We start from the raw sequence: 26,562 nt of genomic DNA, 5'->3' as shown, positions 1-26,562 counted from the left end.
TAGCGACATATCACAACAGCAACACCATAGAGATGGCTAGGCTCTATTGAGATAAGTTACCAGGTTTCAGCGGTGGCGATATCTGGCATCTTAATGCAGCCTAGGCATCCCTATGGTGATGCTGTTGTGATACGTCGCTATAGCGATCTTAGCCCGACGTCCCCCCCCAAAAAAAGCCGGAGATCGCGCGCGCTGGCGGGTGAAAAAGGGCGCGAAAACTGCTCCCGGGTTAGATACTGGACATTTCACACAGCACCCCATAGCGATTTCAACCCGGAAGGAGGGGTTGAAAAGTGGAAGAAGCTGCTCTTTGTTTGTAATGACTCAGGCATGCCTCACTACCGGGACAGCCGCGGGACTGTGTGAAAAGGTGAGAGTATTCCAGTAGCAGCCAGTTACTGAATCGGGTCTGTCTGAAATGCCAGCAGAAACCCGTTACTGTTCAGTAACTGACCAGCTTCCATACTGGAATACACAGACTGTGTGAAAAAGCCCATAGTTTAAAGTTAGATAAGAGTGGTATGTTGGTGCCCTTCTTTTTTCTTCTTCTCAGTCATGCCTGTGTTAACCCCTTAAGGATGTTATTTAAGCTTGCTTCTGGCCTTCCCAGCTAGAGCTGCATCCCACATTATTGAGTCCCAGATCACAACTGTGGCTAGACTGGCAGTCCTCCAGATGTGCCAGAGCAGACAACTGGCCCCCTTCCTGTCTTGCCCTGACCTAGCCATAGTAATCAATGAAACAGTCACTTCCAGTTAGCCTGTTGCAACTTGCCCTAGACTACCCTTGAAAATGACCTGGAAACTACAACTGGTACAGAATGCAGCAGCCTGGATTCTCATTGGAACCCCTCTGCAAACATTCAACTGGTGCTTTGCCAGCTGCATTGGCTCAAAGTCGAGTACTGGATTAGATTCAAGGTTCTGGTACTAACCTTCAAAGCTCTAAATAGTCTGGGACCAAAGTATCTATGGGACTGTCTCTCCTGGTAACCCCCAGAAGAGCTTTACACTCTGGGGAGAACCTCCTGGTGATCCCTGGCCTGAAAGATATCTGGCTATCCTCAACCAAGGACGGCATTTTTGGCCTGGGCACCAGCCTAGTGGAACTCTGTGCCTGATGATATCTGTGCCCTGCAGGATCTAGCACAATTCTGCAGGGTTTGTAGGACAGAGATGTTATGCCAGGCCTTCAGCTGAGAACACCAATGGTTTTTCATCAAGCCTGGCATCCTCTATGCCTCCTCTCTCCCCCCATGAGGCATGGACATAATTGGTATTTATATGCCATCTGAAGTAGTTATAGAATTTGTTGTTTTAATGGTTTTAATCCAACTGTAAATGTATTTATTGAAATGTTGTTCACTGCTCTGAATCCTATGCCTAGGGGATTATTATTACTTCCAAGGCAGTCTTTACTCCTGAGAAGGCACCTTTATGTGCCCCTGGGGCCTAGTCCTGCTCTACTTGATGTTGGGGATGTTCACAGGCTTCTATTCTTTATGCTCAATCTGGATAACTGTAATGTTTTAAATTTTGTTTTATTATATAACCTTTGAATGCTTAGATTTTTATTGTAAATATGACCCAAATATTATAAACAATAAAAACAAACACAAATATAAAGAATAAGCACTCCTTTAAATTCAAGATATTTTAATAGGTTACTTGCAAACTGTTATTGCAGGCAACAACGTCTACACGGTTTTAGTTCCAAATCCACAAAAACACACAAAATTTATACAAATTAGCATAGTAAAAATTAATGCCTTAGAGGCTTTGCTGGCAGAATTGGTTTTTAGATTCTAGAATGAGTGTTCTTTGCCTTTTTTTCTTTTTTTCCTTTTTCTTACAAAATTTACAAGTGAAATATTACTACAAAACTTTTAATAAGGATTTTCTGCAAAACATTTACAATTTTACCACCAACTATTTCTCTGTTTCAAAATCATTATGTAGATTTAACACCCTATGCTGCACATCAATTTTGTGGGATGACAATTCAGTGACATGCATAAAAAAAAGTCACAAGGCATTAGAAATGGAGACTTAAATACAAATATTCTTGCAATAAATCAGTTATAAAATTGAAAAATAGGACCAAAACATCATGCTTACCTAAGTTTGACAAATAAACTTTTTCTCCTAGATTACACACTTGTATTACTTCTCTCATGAAACAGTGTGATAAATAATGACTTAACACCAATTTCTAATGTAATCAGGAAACACATACACAGCCCCTATCCCAAGAAAGAATATTGTAAGGGGGGGACTATTCCAACACTGGAGATCTACCATGATAAATATACTTTGCACTGATAATTACAATAAAGCAAAGTTTTATAATGGTGGCAAAGGAAATGAACAGTGAAATGCCATTAAACAAGCTACTACTGCACATCTGTGCCCTATTACATACAACAGTTATATCCCACTGAGTCAAATAAAGGACACTGAAATTTACGATCCTTCTAAGACTGAAAAGTGGACTCAGAATGGTATGCAGAACAGACTATCAAAATGTTTCTAATTCCAGGGGTAACGAGTGCACCTGCTAACACAGATTAATCTGTGTTAGATTCTGTGATGCCAACAAGATTATGTTATATTTGTAATAGGGGTTTGCTGCAGATTAAAAAATAATTTCCATTTCACATCTGCATACGTAAGTATGCATATAAATATCTAACAGCTGTGCAGAGTACTCATACTTTCAGTTTATAAAAATTCTTTACTTCTAATAACATGATTCTTTAAGTAATTTTTGTTTACTTAACTAAATTTTTATACCACTGATTGTGAAAAATAATGATAAAATATATTTGATACTTCAGTTCATTTTCAACAAAATTAATTAGTATTAGTTAATGGCCACGTGTATTAAATGTATCATCTACGGTAATTGATTCTGATGCTTCAAAGCCAGACACATCAGTTGAGAATCTTTTAAATAAAATATACAAAATAACATACAAACCCCCCTCTAATTCAGAGACTTCATTCAATGTCTACAAAAGGCTCAAGAAACTTGGTATTTGTAACCACAGTGTAAAACTGTTTTCTTTGCTAGGTATGTAACTGAAAGTATAAAAGACTTTCAGCCTCACACTTCACTACACTGGGCATCCCTAAAGTGTACATGGTACAAATTACCAATAAATCTTTGTAATTAAAAATGCATGCAATGCCACAAAACTGATACCTGTGTAAGATTATAAAAGGTGTTTGTTTTCTGAAACAACTCCCAATGAAAAAGATAATTTTTAAAGGACAAGTTCAATCACTAATGTATTTTGGTATACAAGTTTATAATCTGGGTAATAAGAAGATATTTTCCAAATGACTAGAGTTGTAAAACCTGATGTTTATACCATGGAAAATGTTTCAAAATCTGAAGTCTGCTTAGCCTTGCTTCTTTTTTGCACAAGGCTGTGTACACAGATGTGCCAATCCACTCAAGGATATCTGCATGCAGAAACAGCTATTCACATGTGTAACTGTTATAGATGTTCACTGTGTATGTACCTTCATTTGTATTGTGTTGCTCATCCAGGTGCTAATGTCCAGCTGGCTGTGCATTCTCATGCAGATGAAGGTGTGCTCACCTATCTAGGATCACTATGTATGTAGGTATTTATGACTAAAACTGAATCAAGGACAAAAGATCTTCAGTATTTAACCCTTTCTGCAAAATAGTAGAGAGTCCAGTAGCACAAATTTTATTGTAGCATAAGCTTCTGAGAAATACAGCTTACTTCGCCAGATGCATGGAGGGTATGTAGAAACTTGCCTGAGATATATAGGTAGTAAGGAGAGGGGAGAGTGCATGCAGGAAGTAAGTGCCATGAAAATGAAAACAGTTGCAAAAGTCATAAAAAAGGTAGACTGCGCAATCCAGGCTGGGGGTGACCACTTCCTTCTATTGATGAATGTGAATGGATGAACTCTGCTCAATCAAATGAACACATACCAAGAATGAAACAGCTTATGTTTACAGTCCAGAAAAGCAAGTATATTTTGCTGATGTGTCTTGTGCCTAAAGAATCAACACTGATGATACAAGAAATTCCTTACAATTATTCTTTTCTGGCCTGTTTAGATACTGAAATGGAAGTGTCAAATTCTGTCAGGGATCCAAAAACAAATCTTGCCACTAAAGTGCCCTAGGAGACTTTACAGCTTGAGTTTCACAAACAGTAGTCTGTTTTGCCATATAGTAAGCCATTTTGAAAACGAGGGGACTTTCAAAACCTGTTTCTATATTGTCTCAGAGGCTGCTATTCAAAGTAAAAGATACTTTAAAATCCTACTGGATATACTAATCCTGATGGGTGCATCTACAGTAGAGCTTTGGATTTCTGCCACTATTGTTTCTAGTAAAAGAAAACAAATAAATTCAGAGTTAAGGATTTTGGTTGAAGTTTTTCATCCTTTTCTTTGGCTGTCATGTCAGAGGCTGAAGAAATCAGCATATTAACCACAATATTTGAAACTGCCGGAAGATTGATAGTGGTGCATAAGTACAGTAATATTCTACACCCCACCACTTATTCTAATAAAATTTAAATATTTAAAATTACAGATATTTTAAAAGCTGAGGTTAACCAAAGTTTAGTAATCAATCATCTATGTTTTGAAATGGTATGAATTAAGGTATAAGACTTGTCACACAGGTTCCCAAGTTTCACTTTTACACAGAAATTAATTAAAATCTTATGTCAATATATTTCTAAGATTCAATATTTGCTACTGTATACACTGGCTCTATAGATCTCTTACCTCTCCATGAGAGTAATCCATATTTACTGATTGTCATTGTACACACTACTATAATGTAGTGGTTAAAATTATCTGAGATGCATCTCAGACTCACTCAGCAGCTGCATTGCACATGCTGCCATCTGAATCATTAAAAACTGAACGAAGATGGCCAAACTTAATAAACATTTCACAAACCAAAAAGAAAGTATTCATATTAACTAAATTATACATTTTTTGTGCCTTTTGGAGAAAGGAAGTTTTCATGAAAACACTAGAGACCTTCATGTGAAAACAACCCTAACCAACAGCCATGCTGTTGCGTATTTATAGTTTGTTGCTGCAACAAATATTAACATATAAAAGAGAAGAAAAATCGAATCAAAATCTTTTCCATAATACAGAGCTACATAAATTAGTACAGTGTGTGGAAGCAATATTTTCCTCATGTTTTACTCAAAATTTATCAATGTCAATTGGCTGTTTTAATTTTTGAAAATTTTGTCTTGTATGATGTACATTTTCTATGCTAATCCTCCAACTTGGAATACTTACAGAAATCAAGGCTGACTACATGATTTCCTGCTCTGTAATACATTTACAAGCCCACTTCCATATCTTGAAAGGTTGTAAACTTAAGTGCAGCTCTAGGCATTTGTATAATGTTCTTTCAAAATTCTTCCATGTTTGTTGAAACATTAGGAGTTGCTGGGTTTGAATCTTGAGAAATTGCTGCAACTGTGACAATCCTTGGAGATCCAAGAACCTCAGTAACTGAAGAGTCCAATTCACCTGAGGTAACAATAGCAAGGGCTGTTCCTCCACCCTTCTTATTTTGATGTGTTTTGACATGCTTGGAGAGATGATCACTTCGCATAAATCTTTTAGAACACTCTGGGCATTCAAATCTTTTCTCACCTATTGGGGGGGAAAAGGTGACAGTTACTGAATCATTGTTCCCCCCACAAATGCTATGTAGGAATTCTCTGGCTGCAATTGGAGGAAAAGTCCCAGTTATTTTAACTGACAATCTTATAGTTCTTTTTTATCTTGCTAAAATATAATCATTTTGAAAATAAGTTTGTTTGGGAGATACTTTTAACAGATTGACATGTGACACACATTTCTGTAACTATTCAGTAATGCAGTATTTAATGTGTATGTCTGTGTGTGCTCAACTTCTTTCTACATGAGATATTTGCAATCCCTTTTTTCTTGTTTTTTTAAAAAAAGGTTATATTAAGACCCATTCACAAATCATGCTAGTAAGTTTACAATGTTTTTTCCATAGTATGTGAATCAAGTTTCCTAAGCATGTGTATCTAGCTTCCTCATCTAGTTTCCTAAATACTGCTGAATATATGTCTTGTAGATAGATGTGTCTTTAGATATGCATATATCTGAAGTGACCACTAAAGTATCCATTAGTTAGTTACGTTACAAAATTACAAAGTTAGTTAAGTTACACAATTACAAACCAGATGCTAATTTATCGCACTATAAACTGGTGTAGTTTGGGCTTCTTTCTGTCATCTTGAGAATGAGTAACATTTAATCTAGCACCAACTGTATACTGTTTTTAATTTATATTGTTTAATGATTTTACTGATTTTATGATTGCGATCATTAGTCTATGATCTGTTGTAAGCCGCCCTGAGCCCGCCTTGGTGGGGTATAAATCAAATTAAACTTAAACTTATCCTAATACGCAGAATCAAGATATGTGGAAGTTAACTTGATGCCTGGATTTTGACTTCAATTTTTATGTATCTTGATGGGATCTCAAACTGTTCAAAAGAATTCTTATCAATTCTCCTAAAAAGAGAGACTGAGATACGGGAATCTTTGCCAATCGTTTTTTAAGACATTACATAATGGAACAAGTTGATAAAATATCTACATTTATATTGCTTTTTTGGTTTTGCTAACATGAATTGTGTTGTTTTTTTAATCACCTAGTGACTTTATTGTGCTAGCTATGCATACAAGTTAGAACCAAACATACATAACTGCTAAATATGAATGCAGAACCAAAAGAATACATTTTATAATTCTGGGATAGCATTTACTCTTGCAGTCCTTTGCTGATAATAACAGAAGTTTGATTAATCAACTACCAGAAGACAAAAAGGACAACATAACTGTAGTTTAACAAAACCTGAGAAAATTGCCCATTGTGGTGTAAAATGCCCTCAAACTGCAGCCAGCTTATAGCAGCCCTGTAGGGTTTTCAAGGCATGAGATGATCATAGGTGATTTGCTATTGTTTCTCTCTGTATAGCAACCCTGGACGTCCTTGATGGTCTTCCATCCAAGTACTAATCAGGTCCAACCCTGCTTAGCTTCGGAGATCTGATAACACAAGAAACTGCCTTACAGTAAATAAGACCACTGGTCCATCAAGGTCAATATTGTCTACTCATTCTGGGAGTGGCTTTCCAGGGTCTCAGGCAGAAGTCTTTCACTGTCTGGTCCTTTAACTGGAGATGACAGGCATAGAACCTGGGACTTTTTGCATGCCAAGCAGATGCTCTACCACTGAGCCATGGCCCTTGCTAGTCAGGCTAGTCTGAGCCATCCAGGCCAGAGCATTTTCCCATATAGTATTACAATTATCTTGGTATGTGCTTTTTTTACTTCAGACACACACACACAAACACACACACACACACTTGTATGTCATGTAACAGGCAATTTTCTAAGAACCGCTCTTATTTTTCTACAACAAAGTTCAAATCAAACTTCTAAGTTCTAATATTTTTTTAAAAAAATATTATATTTGATGCACATTAAATATGTTCAATTTTTTTTAAAAACTCAGCATCCTAAAATACACTACACCCTTCTGAGTCCACTGACTTCAAGCCCTGGTACAGTCTAGTCACTGACCTGTGTGGGTTCGTCTATGTCTCTGTAGCTCATCACTCCTTGTAAATCTTTTCCCACAGAAGATCCAATTGCAGACAAATGGTCTTTCTCCAGTATGCCAGCGAAGGTGTGCCCGGAGATGAGATGTTTTCCCATATACTTTCCCACAACCTTCAATATGGCAGATATGTTGTTTCTTTTTTCCTGGTTCATTACTGCCTCTAACAAGCACAAAATGCAAACAGTTAAATAAAAATTACTTCAAGCACTCATAATTTCTTCACTAACAGAATAGTAATATATAAGAGCAAAAGGACCACTGGTAACACTGAGATGTCTGATGTTTTATAGCTATCATGGTGATTACCTTCCTTCTCCTTCTCTACAATTAGGACATGAGCAAGCAACTCTTCTTAGCCTTTTGCCAGGCTGCACTTCTTGATCAGAAGCTTGCTGGGCTTGTTGTAGCTGCACCTGAGTTATCTGATCAGGACTAACAGCACCAATTGCTGCATTAGCAATGCCTCCTACTGCTACAGTTACAGGAGCTATTGTGGCTTGCTGTACTTTGACTCCTCCATCCTGTCCTTGTTGTTGACCTGTAAAATAAGAAAAAAACTTAACATCTACAGTTTATCACAACAAAATTAGAACATAATTTGTAGCATTCTTTTTATTGCATTATAAAATGTAGAAACCCCACATCACAACAAGCAATTTTCTCCATATGCATTATACTTTCAGGGGGAACCCTGCACTATTTTATTAAGTTCAGAATCCTTTGCATTAAAAACAAGAAACCAGTGCTTCTCCTCAACTACACAGTGCTACTTGCAAATAGTGACAGGAAAATGGTCCATTTATAAGGTTGCTGCATTCCTAATCTGACATGGAATATAGCTAAAGCTATGCCTGCATTGTGCAGTGACACTACTTGGAAAGCCCTTGGTGCCAGAAGTGAATCTGGATGTATTAAAAAAATGCAATGAACCTTGTACTTGCTCATAACTGTTTGTCAGTTGGGACCTCTGTAAATCTACTGATGATCTGAGTTACCTTGAATATTATTTATTAAAAACATTCATTAGCTATCTTTCTACCTTGCAGCACTCAAGGCAACTTACAATATAAATAAGTTATATAAAATCTCATGACAGTTTAAAATCTCAATTAGGACTGCCAATAAATAAAAACTATATTAGTCAAATGGCATCTAAACAAACCTGTTTTCAATAAAATTATCATATAAGATGTATATTTAGATAAAGTAAGATATGCATTACTAGTAATATATTTTTAATAATAAGATTATACATTTGGTATTAGAACTGCCTGACAACCCAAAGTTTGCTTTGCTCCACCAGTATTCCTGCAGTATGAAGACAGGACAGGACATATGAGTACTTAGACAAATCAGTTAAGAAGTGTTCAGATTTGTAAGCATGTGAAAAGGAATAGATGCCATCAAATTCAGAACAGCAACAATGCTAGATCCTTTTCAGCAGATTATCTAAAACTTTTTGGTATTACACATATGGCTTTAGTTGTAATGAAGCCCAGGATGATTCCTATGAATAGTATGGAAGTGGGCGGGATCAGCATCAATTTTACCATACTGAATGAGAAACCCATGAAATGCAGCACTTTTAGATTACAATAAGTACTTTGGCACATGAAATCCTTTGGCCAATTTCTAAACCCCTATTAAAACATGGAATTACAGCATTTCAAATATACTATTATTGAAGCAATGCGCTTTGAGAAGATCTATAGTACTGCATACAGCTAAAAGGGCAGGATTCAAATTTAATGTTCTTCTACGACAAAGTTCAACTAATATTTGAAAAGTCCATCCATGTCATGCAAGGATGCAAACTACAAGCTATCTAAAGGTAAAAGGTAGTCCTCCTTGCAAGCACCAGTCATTTCTGACTCTGGGGTGATGTCGCATCACGACATTTTCACAGCAGACTTTTTATGGGGTGGTTTGCCATTGCCTTCCCCAGTCATCTACACTTTTCCCCAGCAAGCTGGATACTCATTTTACTGACCTCGGAAGGATGGAAGGCTGAGTCAATCTTGAGCTGGCTACCTGAACCCAGCTTCTGCTGGGATCGAACTCAAATCGTGAGCAGAGAGCTTGGACTGCAGCTTTACCACTCTGCATCACGGGGCATCTATCCCACTCCAAACTTTTGTTCAGGTTCCTGATCCTTAGGAAACCACAGTGTCATCACCTGAACTAACTACTTTGCTTAAAAAGCTCTTTCTTGTTTGGCGAGAAGGTGTGATGGCTCTTTTGTTTAGCATACCATGTGGATCTTTGTAGGGGTACTGATCCAATTTAGGACATTTCATCTTCATAGACGACAGGTTTGAAAGTTGGAATAGTGAGTCATCCTTTGCTTTATTTCGCATACTATCACTCTATTGCTGTCTTTTAGCTAGACTCAGTTCCTGCCCACATCTGGAATCTCAACAGTTTTACTGTTATCTAGGGCACAGTGTCAGTTTTCAAAAAAAAAAAAAAAACAGATTATAATGAGATTAAACTGTTGCCTGAAAACTGTAAAGATAATATGATTTTTCAGTTTGCAAAAGAGATGCAATACTCTGTTCAACAGTAGATCCTACAACTTCCAGGAGGAAGATACTGACTGCAACAAAACAAGCATGCTATCTTAGAACAGCTCCTATAGAGGATGGCCCTTCCCCCTGCATTGTGTCACTACCAAGGAATTTGGAACAAACTGATTTAACAGAAACACAGATTCACTACCTGCATCCTCTAAAATTCTTTAGAATTTGCCTGGCGTGAAACTTTCATCTATACGTCTTCAGATACTTTTAAGAAATCCTGGAAGGATTGGCAATACTACAATATTACTGCAACATCTTAAATATTAAAACATCTTGTTTCAGCTGACACATCTTCAAGGTCTGGGCCATCAGCAAATGTCCTCACCAGAGTAAACAACTGTGACTCACACTAAATTCCCAACCAGTGGGTCTAACACCCTCATGTCATTTTCTTTCAGTTTTAATATCAAAGAAGTCCTCAGCATCTTCCATTACAGGTTAGTAGAGTGGCACCCTCTACCACAGTGGTCCCAACCTTTTTGGCACCAGGGACCCATTTTGCCACTGCTGCCACCACAGCCCACCCCTCCCTTCCCTAGTGCCATGCGCACTGCCCCCCTCCCTCCACCCACAATCAGAGAAGCGATGAGGCTCAGAGTTGGCCTTACTCACTTTGACAGGCCCCGGGCTTATTCTAAATTGTTTGAAGAGCAGGGTGGAGGAGGAGTTTTGCCCCTCACTCACTTCTGAAAGTTAAGGGGGGGGGGAGAAGCCTCCATCAGCGTGCTCTTCAAATAACTTAAAATCAGCCCAGGCCCTGTTGAAGCAGGTAGAGCCGAGCCTCATTGCCCGCCTCTCTGGCGTGATCAGAGGGGTGCCGTGATGAGGCTCAGGCCACTTCAACAGGGTCTGGGCTGCTTTGGCAGGGCCCGGGTTGATTCTAAGTTATTTGAATAGTGTGCTGAAGGAGGCTTCTCTCCCTCCTGCTTAACTTCCAGAAGTGAGAGGGGGTGAAACTCCTCCTCCTCTAGTTTGCTCTTAAAACAACTTAGAATCAGTCCAGGTCTTGTCGAAGTGGGTAGGGCCAACTCGAGCCTCATCACTCCTCTAATTGCGCAGGTGGAGGATGGGGTGCGAAGCATGGCGCGGCATTGGGGAAGGGAGGGGCATGATGAGGAGTCGAGCCTCGTTGTGCAGGGGGAGCGACTGAGCACGATGCTGAGTTGCTGTGATGGGCAGGTGGGCAGTGGCAGCAGGGGCGGAGGGCAGGGAGTGGCGGCCCAGTTGCTAACAGGCCATGGACCGGTAAAAATCTTTAATCAATCTGAAATGTTTTAAAATACTTCACGGAAGAAACCAAAATACTGTGAAGTACTTATTCATAAAGAATATTCCTGTATAAACATCTGGGCTTTTTTAAATTTAATAAAAAATTTCAAGTATATACAAATTTACCTTCAAAGCAATGCTAAAAATACCAAGAATATAAGTGTTTATTTATTCCACTAAACCAAAATATGTTTACCAGATCTGAGACAAAGCTCCTTGATAATGCACATTTGTTTTGGCACTCTTCCATGATCACACATAAAATCGAAACACAAGAAAAGAGTTCACAATAAACCATAAAATGTTAAATTTATTGACAGAGAGTTTGTCCACATATGGCTAACAAATTTCTTGTATGTGGCCCCCTCACACTTCCTTGATATAGAATAAGGCTCAACAAATCCCAGGCACCAGGATGCCATTGAAATTTCATTGTGGTGCCCAGTATTTTTATCAGTCATTCATAGTAAGTGCTTCTAAGTGATTTTCAGTACAAGTACAAAGCTTGTTTAAGAGATGAAGGTTAAGCTTTTTGTTGTGGTGACTACTAGAGTTACACCATATTTATTTATACGCTGCAACACTTTTGTTATAGCTTTTAAAAGAATGTCAAGAAATTGTGAGGAGTTCCGGATCAGCTTTTGAAGTAGCAATCATAAGAAACTGTGGTCATTAAAATATAAAAGCATGAAGGAGGAAAAATAAGTCTGAATGCTAAATTTGGGGGGTGGCTCCTAAAGCTGAAGACAAAATTTCAAGGCATGATATAGAATAATGACTAAGGACAGTATGAGTGAAGAATAGTTTTGTCACTGTATACTAATTTTGGAATTCTAATCTGTTCATATTTGCTGTGTTCAAATACACTTTTCAACTTTTACCTTATTCATAGGAATAGGTCTGGGATATCTGAGTCTTAAGATTGAACAGTTTATGTTTCCGCTTAAGCAATTCTCCCCTGAAATATTCTCTTGCATCCATCATCAGCTGGTTTATCAGTCCAGCAGAAAAATGTGGCCTAATATACAAACATAATCAAACTACTCAAAATAACAATGCAGAGCAGACTACAGCAAAGCGCTGGAAGGATCTTTCTGCACTTGTTGAGTGGGCATCAGAATGACAAGCAAAAATCAACCTTAATGCTTGTACAAAATATAGAACATGCAGCTCAAGACCCTACATGGCAAATGCAGTCCATTGGAGAAGGAATGACTCATGATTCCGATTTTTAGCTTGTTTTCCTTTCCTTTTATTCCATAAAAGATCTATGATACATCAATCTTGAGCAGTGAATAGTTGTTGTTAGTCACTTATCGCCCAATAGACAAAAGGAGTAAAAAGATTTTGCAACTGCTAGAGTTCTTTCTAGATACCTGCCAATGACTAGATATGTAACTAAGTCATAAAAATGTATATCAGAATGAACTGGCAAACATGGTGAAATATAATACTTCTTAAGTTAGTGTACAAATGACACTCCCAAAATGAAGAGCAAATTTAATCTTAACTAAGGAACAGGGGCAGAGTTGTTCTCAATAAAGTAAATGTATGAATCTTTCCCTCATAACTACCAGCAAAGGGACGTTTAGTTTGACCAGGATGCATGCTCTTAAAAGGCTTTGGTAAGTCAACAGATAGGTACGGGAGGGATGGATATAAAAACTGCAGTGGTGCACCTGCTGACTGGGTCATCTTTGAGGACAAGCATGCAGCCAGTGGTTTTGTTACCAGTTGAGTACCTAATCAGGTTCAAGGTTCTGGTATTAACCTTCAAAGCCTTATGCAGTCTGGGAACATCATATCAGCAGACCAACTCTTCCCATATGTTCCCTAGCAAGCCTTGAGCTATTCTGAACAACATCTTCTGGTAGTCCCCAGACCCAAAGACATTCGTTTAATCTCAACCAGGGACCAGGTAGAAGTCTCTACCAAGTGAGACCAGGGCTCTATGGAACTTACTACAGTTCCACAGGGCCTGGAAAACAGAATTGTTCCTCCGGGCCTTTGGTTAAGGTGGTAGGTTCCTGAGTATGGCCTCCCCTGCTTCACCCTGTCCTCCATATTGCATCTACAAATGATGTTCTCACCTAATTCTTGTTCCATCGTGCATGCACACAATTTTGGGAATTTGTTTTGTCATCTTAACCTATGGGTTTTTTTAATCTGATTATTGTTTTACTGTTTAAAATATTTTACTGTGGACCTTGCTGTGAGCTGTCTGAGCCTGCTTGCAAGAGAGAGTGGGATATAAGTGTAATAAAATAAATAAATCTGAAAAACTGAGATGAACAGGTGCAGTGTGCTCTAAAAGCAGAGCTCTGGTGATCAATTAATCTTTCTCACCAAAGCAAACACTGCATCAAAGCCCAGATCCTGGATAGTGTCCACGTTAACACCAAGAGTCAGGAGTTTTTCAGAGTCTTAAACCATATTGACCTATAAAGGTCCTCTTTCAGGAGTAGCAGATATGACGATAAACCATCTAAGAGAAGGTTGGCCCAGTTCTGAACAAAGAGCCACACCAGCTACACAGCAAGGAATGTTTAATAATTTTCTCAAAAAGAGCAGAAGAAGATGGTCAATATTTTCATTAACTGAAATAATCCTTATGGCTGCATTCTAGAAAATAATTGGGAAAACCTTTAAGTTAAAACCTTGACAAGCACCTGGAATATACTCCCTATCATTATTTTGGAAATAAAAATTAACATGCTTCTGGGACAGGTTTATGCTTTTATTCTTATCAATGACTGATGTGATCTCCATTTTAGATGGATAAAAAGAATATCAAAATATGAAAATTCCTTCACTTGGATTTTTTCCCTATTCAGAGCCCAACTGAACACTGTAGGATTGCTTTTTTGAAGACGACAACTACTTTAGATTTCTGGAAGTTTATTTTCAGGCCTTCCTTAATGAAGTATTAGATAATATTTTTTAATGATCTTGGCAGACCAACTCTTGTCCAAGACAGCAAAGCAGTATTGCCAGCATGAAGCAAAAATGGGATATTGCAGTTGGCCAAACAGGGTGGATGAGAGAGCTCAAAGAAGGTCAAAAGAGATTTTTATCTGTTGCTCCGGGACTAAATTGGGAAATATTTGGAAGGCAAACGAAGGTCTGGACACATAAACAACTTGTAATAATAAAGAAGAAGGAGAAGGGGGAAATCTTGGACTGAGTTAAACAGATATAAGGCTTAAAAAAGTCAAAAGCTGATATTGTTTGGAATTTTTGTGATCACTCCCCCCGAGAGTGGAAGAACTGCAGATCAACAAGTCATTACAGGAAATGATGTCTGGGAACATCGTGAGACTTCACAACCATAGATAATGAGACTTTGTGGCAAGTGTGGGCAGAAGAGGCCATCAAGGGTTTTTTTTAAGCTCCTCTAGGACTAAACCATAGAGAAACATCGAGCACCATTTTGGGGAATTATAACTTTTAAAAAATTAGTATCTGGACCCAGGGGCATAGGAGGACGGCGATTTTGGGCTTTTCTGAAAGGGCATGCCCTAATCTATAAGACTGGACCATTTAAAAAGAACTTGGTGACTTCAACTGTAAAGCCTATATTTATAATGGGAAGGCAGTAATGTCAGCCCAAAAACCACTACAGACAAGAGCTAAGACACTAGAAGAGGGCAAAAAGGCTGATAAAAAAGAACAGATGGATGCCATGGAAGCTAGATTGTCTAAACTGAGTAAAGATTCTATAAGTGATTGTAAGAAGGAATTAAAAAAAGATATAGAAGTTCTCAGTAAAGAGTTTAAATCAGTATCCAAAAAAATCCAAGAGGTGGAAGAGAAAGTGAAAGACCATGATGAAAGAATTAATACAGTGGATTCCACTATTAAAAAACTGCAGGACAAAGCAGTACTGCAGGACTGCAAATCAATGGAAAATCAGATACGTTTAAGAGGTGTGCCTGAAAAGGATGGTGATTTAAGGAAATACATAAGGATTATTGCTGAATATGTTGGAGATGATCCTGAGGAGATTAATTACTTTTATGACTATATTTACAGGGTCAATTCAGAATATGCAAGGAAAAATAAATTGCCAAGAGATGTGGTAGTGAGATGTGTAACAAGAGATTTCGTGGGAAGGATTCTAAGTAAACAGTATGAAGGCAAGCTGATTGTGGAAGGCAGTGATGTTAGAATTATGAAAGAATTACCAAAGAAAGTCTTAAGTGACAGAAGATTATATAAAAAACTGACTGAGCATTTGAGAGAGAGTCAAATGAGATATAGATGGATTCTCCCAGAAGGATTGGTTTTTGAATACAAGGGGAAGAGGATTACCATTACAAGCACTCAGGAGATGGAGAAGTTTTTGGTGGAGAATAAAGAATTTGGAGGTTCAGATTAAAATAGAAAACCATGATGGATTACAAATTATTATCTTGGAATGTAAATGGACTTAATTCACCACAAAAAAGAAAGGCAACTTTTCATTGGATTGGGAAGCAAAAATGTAACATAATTTGTCTACAAGAAGTACACATTAAACGATTGGATTACAAATATTTGTGGAATAAGCAATTTGGTATGGAATTTTTTTCATTGGCTAAGGAGAAAAAAGAGGCGTGGTTTTTTATGTAAAACAGGAATTGGAGCCAAAATTGATTTTTAAGGACGATGATGGTAGATATATTGCAGTGCAAGTGATGATGAACCACAAGACTTTGCTATTGGGACTGTATGCTCCTAATGGAGCAAAAGATTCTTTTTTTAAGGACATTATGCAGCAACTTGATCAAGAGACATATGAGCAAATCATGTTAATGGGTGACTTTAATGGTACAGTTAAAAATATTTTGGACAGATCTGGGAAGAAGAATAATGAAGGTAAACTACCAAAGTCTTTTTTTGAATTAGCCAAGCAAAAAAAACTTGTAGACACTTGGAGGGAGAAAAATCCTACAGTTAGAGACTATACCTTCTGCTCAGCTTGACATAACTCTTTCTCAAGGATTGATATGTTATGGAGTACAAAAAATTTGGGACTTACAACAACAAAAATTGAGATTCTTCCGAAAATAAGAGCAGATCATAATCCAATAATGTGGTCTGCGAAACCTACCAAAAAGACTTTAAGATGGCGAATAAATTAAGATTTACTGCAGAAAGATGGGGTAGTAGAATCTCTGCAAAAAGAGACTAAAGCCTTTTTCCAAGTAAATGAAAATGAGGACGTTCAATATCAAGCGGTGTGGGATGCTTAAGCGGTGATGAGAGGTATTTTAATCACATTGAATAATAAAGACAGAAAAGCTAAAGAGAAACAAATGACAGACATACAGAAGGAGATTAAGAAGAAGAGAGCTTATAAAGAGACCGGGGAAAAAGAAGATTTTAAAAGAAATTGGAATTCTACAGGACCAACTAAGACACTTGTTAAATAAAGAAGTAGAATGGAACTTAAAAAGGCTTCAACAAAAATCTTTTGAGAGTGCAAATAAAGCTGGAAAATACTTGGCCTGGCAAATGAAAAGAAAAAGGGAAAATAAAATTGTTAATAAAATTAGTTTGGGCAACAAAGAAATTGTTGACCAGGAAGGAATCAAAAGAGAGTTTTATAAGTATTATGCAAATTTGTATAAAAGTCTTGTGGGGAGAAAAGAGAAAATAGATGCCTATTTACAGGAAATTAATGTTAAACCCCTAACGGACAATATGAAAAAGATCTTAAATGACCCAATTGGTAAGGAAGAAACTGAAGCGGCAATTAACTCAATGAAGCCAGGGAAGGCTCTGGGTCCTAACGATTTTACAGCAAGATATTATAAAGTTCTTAAAGAAACTCTACTTCCAAAACTTCAGAAACTGATGAACATTATAAGAATAGATGGGAAGATACCTAATACTTGGAAGGAAGCAGTAATCTCGTTGATACCAAAAGAAGACAGAGATGTGACTAATGTAAAAAACTATAGACCAATTTCATTGCTAAATAATGACTACATAATATATGCTAGAATTTTAGTGGAACGCCTGAAGCAGCATTTGAATAGTTTTGTTAAAGAGGAACAAGCAGGGTTTCTCCCCAGAAGGCAATTAAGAGAAAATATCAGAACTGTAATAGATATAATAGAATATTATGAAAAACATCCTGAAAACGAAGTAGCTTTGCTTTTCGCTGATGCAGAGAAAGCTTTTGACAATGTTCATTGGGACTTTGTTTGCAGTAATGGAGAAATTGGTATTGGATGAAGACTTTGTTAGAATGGTAAAGGCAATATATACTGACCAACAAGCAAGACTTTGTATAAATGCAGATTTGACAGAGAAAATAGCAATTTGAAAAGGAACAAGACAAGGGTGCCCTCTATCCCCTTTGAAATTTATGACGCTGGAATTACTGCTTATGCAAGTTCAAGAAGATAAGGAGATAGAGGGTTTGAAATTAAAAGGCTTTTCTTACAAATACAGAGCGTTTGCAGCTGATGTAATGTTTATAAATGAAAACCCAACTCAAGTTACACTGTTGCTGCTCCAAAAATAAAAAGAATATGGTGATCTGGCATGCTTTTATGTAAATAAAGAGAAAATTTTTTTGTGTAAAAATATGTCAAAATCTAAGCAGATAGAATTACAAAATTTAACAAACTGTGAAGTGGCCTCTAAAGTAAAGTATTTAGGAGTACAGATTACAACAAAGAATATTGACTTATTTAAAAACAACTATGAAAAGCTTTGGCGGAAAATTGAGGTGGACTTACAAAAATGGAATAAGTTGAATTTGTCTATCCTGGGTAGAATATCGGCAATAAAAATGAATGTATTACCAAGAATAATGTTCTTGTTTCAAACTATACCAATAGTGAAAGAAGATAAACAATTTCATAAATGGCAGAAGAAACTTTCGGAATTTATATGGGCTGGCAAGAAACCAAGAATTAAGATGAAGATCCTGACAGACGCTAAAGAAAGGGGAGGCTTCCAATTACCGGATTTAAGACTATATCATGATGCAGTTTGTTTGGTATGGATTAAGGATTGGATAGTGTTATTAAACAGAAAATTATTAACATTAGAAGGCCATGGAAAGGTTTTTGGTTGGCATGCATATTTGTGCTATGGGAAAAGTAAAAGGGATGGTTTTTTTCACATCATTATGTAAGAAGTAGTTTGCTTAAAACTTGGTTGAAATACCAAAAATATGGAGATGAGAGGAAACCGCTGTGGATTGTACCAATGGAAGTAATAAAGTTATATTTGGATATTGAGGAAGAGAAATGGTTACCATATAAACAATTGCTAAAAATACAAGGAGGCAAAGCAGAATTAAAATCAGTGGAAGAATTGGATTATAAATTTAATTGCTTTCAATGGTTACAAATTAAAAGTCTGCTGAAGCAGGATATTAGGAATGAAGGAATAAGACAAGAACAAACAAATGGAGAAAATGCTGTTTGGTGAGGACGTAAAATTGATCTCATGAGTATATAAACTGTTACTGAAATGGTCTACAGAGGAAGAAGTGGTAAAATCTCAAATGATAAAGTGGGCAATTAATATAAACAAGGAAATTCAGATGGAACAATGGGAATATTTGTGGAAGAACTCTATGAAAATATCGACATGTAACAACCTGAAAGAAAATTGTTACAAAATGTTGTACAGATGGTATATGACACCAAAAAAACTGTCGTAAACAAATAATCAGATGTCTGATCGATGTTGGAAATGTAAAAAACATGAAGGGTCCTTCTACCATATGTGGTGGACTTGTGAAAGGGCTGTACAATATTGGCAAATGATCCAGCAAGAAATGTCAAAGATTTTGGGATACAAAGTGAAGAAGACACCAGAAATCTTTTTGTTGGGATTACAAATAGAATATTTTTCGAAGCAAGACAAAATATTACTTTGATACATGCTTTCAGCTCCACAGACATTGTATGCGCAGTTGTGGAAGCAAAATAAAATTCCAGAAAAATGGGACTGGGTTATGAAAACTATGCACTGGAGTGAAATGGACAAATTAACAAAAACACTAAAGGAACCTGATATGGAAAAATTTAATAATGAATGGCGAAAGTTTCAGAACTATGTGGAAGAACACTGGAGAGTGAAAGGACACTTGGTGATATTTGATAATGGATAACTTGTTTATCAGCTATTTTTAATTTACTGAGACAAGAATGATAGTTAAAATGAGGGTATGAGAAAATATTTTGTTCTTTCTTAAAAGATTATAATAAGATAGATAATATGACTTAATTTAGTAATATATTGGATCATTAATCGAATGAGGTAATAACCATAAAGTAGTATAAATTCCTTTTTGCTTTTTAAACAGTTTTTTTTAATGTTAAATTACCTTTATTGCTTTTATATTGTAAGTAACACTGGGAAAGTCTTGAAAGGGAGGAGGGGAGGTGGAAATGTGATGCAACATATTGACTTTTATTTGAGAGAAGTAAATGAAATAGTGATATAATATGTTGTAGAATAATAAAATTGTTTTAACAAAAAAAATCATTTATATAAAGGTTGAACAAAAATGGAGGCAAAAGGCAGCTCACCTTTATCATGGTTAAATGGCTCAGTCAGCTTGCTAACATAACAGCAGTAGACCTGAGATGTCAGGTTAGTCTGACATGACTTGTTCTTGAGAAACCCATGCTGGCTCTTAGTAATCACAGCCATCTTTTTTAAATGTTCCAAGACTGACTGTTTAACTATTTGTTCTAAAACTTTTCCAGGTATAGAAATCAAGCTGATGGCTCGATAGTCACCTGGATCCTCCTTTTTCCCCTTCTTGAAGATGGGGACATTTGCTCACCTCCAGTCTTTTAGTACCTCGCATGTTCTCCAAGAATTCTCAAAAATAATGGCCAGAGGTTCAGAAATTATATCTCCAACCTCTTTTAGTACCTTTGGATGCAGTTCATCCAGCCCTGAACACTTAGTTTCATTTAAAGAAACGAGGTGTTTATGTACTACCCCTATGCTGATGCTAGGCTGGAACTCCATACCCTCATTATATGTTCTGTTTCTGCCATGTTGAGCACTGTTTCTCTCAGAAGAGAAGATTGAGGAAAAGTAGGAGTTGAGCAGTTCTGTCCTCTCACTTTCCTTCCCTTACAATGGGCCTACCATGCTCTTTTTCTTTCTTTGAACATTAGAAAAACAACATTTTTTGTTGTTTTTAGCATCTTTGGCTAGCCTAAGCTCATACTGAGTTTTAGCTTTCCTAACTCCTTCTCTATAAGCACTGATGATTTGTTTATATTCATCCTTAGTTAAAAGGCCCTCCTTCCATTTCCTAAATGAGTTTTTTATTTCTCAATTCTTTTATTTCTCAAGTCTCTCATTTTTTTTCTCATAGGAATTGTCTGTGATTGTGTTTTCAATATTTCACTTTTAAGAAATTCCCAGCCCTCTTGAACCTCCCTCCTTCTTAAGTATTTCTGACCATGGGATTTTACCCAGCTTAGTCCTAAGTTTGTCAAAGTTTGCCTTTCTGAAGTCCAACCTGTAAGTCTGACTATGTACAGCTTTTCCCTTCCCTAAGACTGTAAATTCCAAAATCACATGTGGCCTGAGGCCTGGATCAGGCCCCCAGAGGGCTCTTATCAGGTCCACAAGCAACTCACTGTCATCTGCTTCCTTCTCTCTCTTGCTTCCTTCTGCATCACAGCTTGCTTTGCCAGGCTTGTTCAACTGCACAGGAGCTATGGAGCAAAGCCTCTTTTTTCCCATTGGCTGACCAGCACAAGAAGCAACTTATGTACGAAAGCTCACAGTGCCCAGCCATTTCATGTTTTCCCCTGGGTCTTAGGTTCAAAGTATTGACTATGAGATTTCTGTAATGAATGTTAATAAATCAGAACTAGGTTTGCAACTTACAGACACACACCTGAACAGTATACTCAAGATTGCCACAGCACAAACATTGTCCCCAGATTTTGATCCAACAATTCAGAGGAAGAGGTGTCCGTTATCAGAAATTGTTACATAAACAAAATATTGCAAGAGTGCTAATCTTAAGCATATTTTAAGTTTTTTTTAAAAAAAATCTTTAATTATGTCTGTCTGCATTCTTTATAAATTTATATCTCCACTACCTGGCATTACATATTATTACACACAAGGCCCGGCCTAACAAGGTCTCATTTATGTCACATCTGGCCCTCATAACAAATGAGTTCAACACCTGTGATCTAATATATTCAAAAGCCTATGCCATAACAGTTCTAAAGATGCTACAGGTCTTTGTTTTTTCTTGCCGCTTTAGGCTAGCATGGCTACTATTTTTAAAAAGAATTATAAGGAAATGTAAGCTTCAAACTAAAGGCAATGAATACTTTCCCTTAGTGAAGAAAACACTGTTTCACTTATATGAGGTTAATAGAGAAGAACCCTTGTTGTCAGATTGATGCTACAAACGTGTCTTTTATTTTTCAAAAGCAAAGGGGAGTGTGTTTATCATTTTCTGTGCCATTGTTTATTTCTAGAAACCTCCCTGTATTAAATGTTCAAAATGTATTATCAATTTGGCAGAAAACAACAGTAAGCATTCCCTTCTTGTTCCATTACTCTGTGAAGAAATCTCCCCACAAAAAAGGGGAGATGGTTTAGTAAAAAACACTCGTGCTTTTCTTCTTGAAATCAGCATTGAGAATCTCTTACATATTAGTAATGTAACATTTAGGTAATCCCTTAGTGTGAACATATAAGTGGCCCCGTGGCGCAGAGTGATAAAGCAGCAGTTCTGCAGTTCTGTGGTCTGAACTCTCTGCTCACAATCTGAGTTTGATTCCGGCGGAAGCTGGATTCAGGTAGCCGGCCCAAGGTTGACTCAGCCTTCCATCCTTCCGAGGATGGTAAAATGAGTACCCAGCTTGCTGGGGGGAAAGTGTAAAAGACTGGGGAAGGCAATGGCAAACCACCCCGTAAAAAGTTTGCCGTGAAAACGTTGTGAAAGCAACGTCATCCCAGAGTTGGAAACAACAGGTGCTTGCACGGGGGACCTTTCCTTTCCTTAGTGTGAACAGATGGAGAAGTCTCCATTACATTGTCAAATGAAAAGTATAGTAGTTTAGGCATGAACCTGAAATACAATTTGCAGAAACACTTGTCTTCTAGAGGGATGTCAGAACTAGGGATGTGCATTCAGTTCAGCTGAACCGAATACACCCCTGAAAAACAGTTGATTCAGCTGTATTCAGGCCCAATAGAGCCGAATCAGATTCTCTGATCTGATTTGGGAGCCGTATACTGCAGCTGTGAATTACTGCCGAAATATGGCGGCCATTTGGCCCCATTATATCCTATGGACTGTTGAAGTCAATGGCAAAATAGGGTATAATGAAGTGGGGCTGGGGGACAGGGGGTTTGAGGTAGAAACTCCAAATTTTCAGGGAAAACTTTAGGTGCATCTCTCCCACAGAACCCCCAAGTTTCAAAAAGATTGAACCAAGGGGTCCAATTCTAGGGGCACCCAAAGAGGGTTCCCTCATCCCTCCATTATACCCTGTGGGCCACTAAAGTCAATGGCAAAATAAGGTATAATGAAGTGCAGCTGGGATGGAAAGGGGGTTTGAGGCAGATGCTCCAAATTTACAGGGCTGCTGCAGGAGCCTCTTGTCAGAACTTGTAACTTTCTTATATGATGTTAGCCTTACTGACTCCATATTGTAATCCAATACTAGCACACTATGCTTTGCCTCTGTAACTAACACAAAATGCTCTGCATTTCAAACACCCTGTGATCACTGGAGGGTGACAGATAACCCCTGGTCAACATCTGCAGGTGGCCCTTTGAAGCCAGGCGCAGCAGGCCCTCTCAGCGGGACTGCATCCTCCCTTCTGATAACAACTCCTGAGAACGAGACACTTGTCTGTAAACCGTGTGAAAGATTGCTTTATTGTTGCTGTCTTAACCGCATAAAATGTAACTAGATGCCAGGTTCAGGCATCAGTGTTATCTTGAAGCTCCAGTACTGTAGTTCTCGAATAAATGTCTATACTTTGCAACAAGTTTTGGGTCTTGTTTGACGTTCTGCCAGTTCTGACATTATAACACTGATCCCATTATTCTGGGACTTATCCGAACTGGCAACCTGGCCGGATGGCGGCAAAGGCTCCAGACAACGGAGAGCCCAGCACACCCCCGGAGGAGAGGCCGTTAGAGCCCGGGGTGAACGCGGTGAGACGCAAGATCAAAGAGCCCGCACACTTCTCCACCGATGCTTTCCCCTCACGGAGTTGGAGCCCGAGGAAATCCACCGCCGCCATGGACGCCACGGACGCGAGATACCGGGCAATCGCCACCGGCACGGGGGGAGACGAAAAGGACCCAGGCTGGGACGAAGGCACCGTCCCTGGCAGAGGGGACCCGATCCGAGCCCTCCGCAACGAGTTGTTCGACTGGGTGAGAGACATTCACGACCAAGTCCACATGTCCACGGTGCAGATGGCAGAAGAAATGCAGCAACAGATGGGCGCGCTGCGCGACCAGATCCGCGCCCTGCAAGGGGCTCTACCGGCCGCTCCGGCGGGCCCGCCCGGAGGGGGGCCCGTGCCACCACCGGCCCCCGCGCCCCCGGCCCTTCCGCCTGCGGGGCTGGGTGACGGAGGGGGAGGAGGCCCCGCGGGGCCGCCAGCCCCGGCCCCTCCAGTGCCAGCGCCGGCCGGGCCCCCACTGGCACCGGGAGTTCCAGGAGCCCTCGCCGCACCACTGGTCCTCGGAGGGCCCGCCGCCCCAGCACCCCTGGCGCCGGCCCCGGGCCCTGCCGCTCCGGCCCCAGCGGGGCCGCCACCCACCGCACCCGGCGGTCCGGGGGGAGGCGAAGGAGGGGGAGCCCGGGAACTGAAGATCACCTTCGACGGGGACGAGGTGGAGTACTTCACCATCCAGTGCAACAACTTCTTTACGCACTGGGGAGCGAGCTACCCCACGGAGGCGAGCCGCGTGGATCACATCGCCTCAAAACTGAAGGGGGCCGCGAGGAAGTGGTACGTAGGGCTGTACACCGGGCGCAAACCCGAGCTGGCCATGGTGGCCGACTTCCTCCAGGCGATGCTCCGGCAGTACGGGGACCCCCTCCGAGAGGAGAAGGCCATCAAGGCTCTCCAGAGGATCGAGCAGGGAAACCGTACCACCCGCGAGTATGCCACCGAGTTCATGGGCCACTGCGCGGCAGCGAGAGGATGGAGCGAAGTCATGAAGTACACCGCCTTCAAGAACGGGCTGAACGCGAACATCCTCGACAGGTGCTACCATCAAGGGCGACCTGACACCTTGGTCGGCTGGATCCAACTGGCCGGGGAGGTGGAAACCAACTTGCAACACGTCGGGATGCGCCGCCAACAGCAACTAGGGAAGAAGGGGGGGAAGCCGGCCCAAGCCGCCAGCAAGCCCGAGGGGAAGAGGTCCCCCACCACCTCCACCCCCGTGGCGGCCAGCAGGAAATGCTTCAGGTGCGGGGACCCAGGGCACATCGCTGCCAACTGCCCCGTGAAGCCCCCGCCAACCCCCACCCCATCCAAGCCGTTCGCGGGCATCCCGAAGAAGGGAGGAGGCCGCACCAAGGAGCCCAGTCGGGGCGCCGTCGCCGCTTCCATGGCGATTGACGAGGAATTTACCACCGTTGCCGAGTCGAGCGAGGAGTCGTGGGACCTGCTTTAAGCGGTGCCGCAAAGCAGGTCCGGGAGATGCCGGCACCAATGACGGTGAGAGTTACCGGGGAACTTTTATTCATGGCAGTGACAATGTTGAACCCCAGCCTGAAACGCTTTATGCATGCCCGAGCCCTAATAGACTCCGGGTGCACCAGGGACATCATCACCCCGCGGCTGGTAGAGGCCCTCGGCCTAACCCGGTCCCCCCTGCCCCACCCCATCCTGTTCGAACAGATGGACGGGTCAGTAATGAAAGGGGAACCTTGCACCCATGAGACCCAAGCGGTCCCAGTAGGGACGGAGGACCATTGGGGGATAGAGACTTTTGTGATAGCCCCTTCCTCCTCCTTCAACATAGTAGTGGGAGCGGGGTGGCTAGCGCGGCACCAGCCGGACATACGATGGGAAGAACAAATCGTGAGCTTCCCCGACTGGCAGTGCGAGCACCACCACTGGCGGCCCGAGTGGGGACCCAAGGCACCGCCTCGAAACGAGAGGCTCTGCCTCACGATAGAGGAGGTGGGATCGATCCCGGCGGAATACAGGGATCTGAGAAAAGCCTTTAGCGAGCAAGAGGCGGATGAGCTTCCCCCGCACCCCCACAGACTGCGCCATCGAACTGATACCAGGGCAAGAACTGCCAAAGGCCAAATTGTACTCCATGGGTTGGGCGGAGAAAGCGGAACTGAAAAAGTTTATTGACAAGTACTTGAAATGGGGGTTCATCAGGCCGGCCACGGCCCCCCATGCTGCCCCCGTCCTATTCCGCAAGAAGAAGGACGGTAGTCTGAGACTTTGCACAAATTTTCGCGGGATAAACGGGATTTCTATGTCCAACGCCTACCCGATCCCGCTGATAAAAGACCTGCTGAGCACAGTGGCCGAGGGCAAGGTGTTCACCAAACTCGACCTCCGCGATGCGTACTTCCGCGTGCGGATCAAAGAGGGCGATGAGTGGAAAACGGCGTTGAACACGCCAATGGGACAATTCGAATATTTGGTGATGCCATTCGGACTGCAGGGGGCACCCGGGGTTTTCATGAACTTTATCAATGAAGTATTAAGAGAATACTTGTACAAGGGGGTAGTGGTTTATCTTGATGACATCATTATTTACTCAAAAGACCTGGAAACACATGTACCGTTAGTGAGAAAAGTGTTAACCACCCTGTACCAAAACAAACTGTATGCCAAACTAGCGAAGTGTGAGTTCCACAAAACGGAACTGGACTACCTGGGTTTCCGAGTGTCGGGGGAAGGGTTAGCGATGGACCCCACGAAAATACAGGCGGTCCTAGACTGGGAGCCGCCCCGAACCCGACGGCAGCTACAATCATTCCTCGGGTTCGCAAATTTTTACCGCGGGTTCATCAAGGGGTTC

At 40.3% G+C, this 26,562-nt stretch overlaps 1 protein-coding gene across 1 annotated transcript in view; it reads right to left on the bottom strand.

Moving 5' to 3' along the window:
- Positions 1 to 4,803: 4,803 nt before the first annotated feature.
- Positions 4,804 to 26,562, bottom strand: part of SP4 (Sp4 transcription factor) — a 42,027-nt gene continuing 20,268 nt past the window's right edge. Inside the window, exons 4-6 of the mRNA XM_060248637.1 lie at positions 7,996 to 8,227; positions 7,650 to 7,849; positions 4,804 to 5,678 (exon numbers count right to left, since the gene is read on the bottom strand). Of these exons, the coding sequence (XP_060104620.1) occupies positions 5,431 to 5,678; positions 7,650 to 7,849; positions 7,996 to 8,227 (680 nt within the window). The 3' untranslated portion in view covers positions 4,804 to 5,430. The remainder of the gene's footprint in view (positions 5,679 to 7,649; positions 7,850 to 7,995; positions 8,228 to 26,562) is intronic.

The sequence above is a fragment of the Heteronotia binoei genome, chromosome 10, assembly GCF_032191835.1.
Source record: "Heteronotia binoei isolate CCM8104 ecotype False Entrance Well chromosome 10, APGP_CSIRO_Hbin_v1, whole genome shotgun sequence".
NCBI classification, from domain to species: Eukaryota; Metazoa; Chordata; class Lepidosauria; order Squamata; family Gekkonidae; genus Heteronotia; species Heteronotia binoei.
This window is presented reverse-complemented; position numbering and strand designations above follow the sequence as displayed.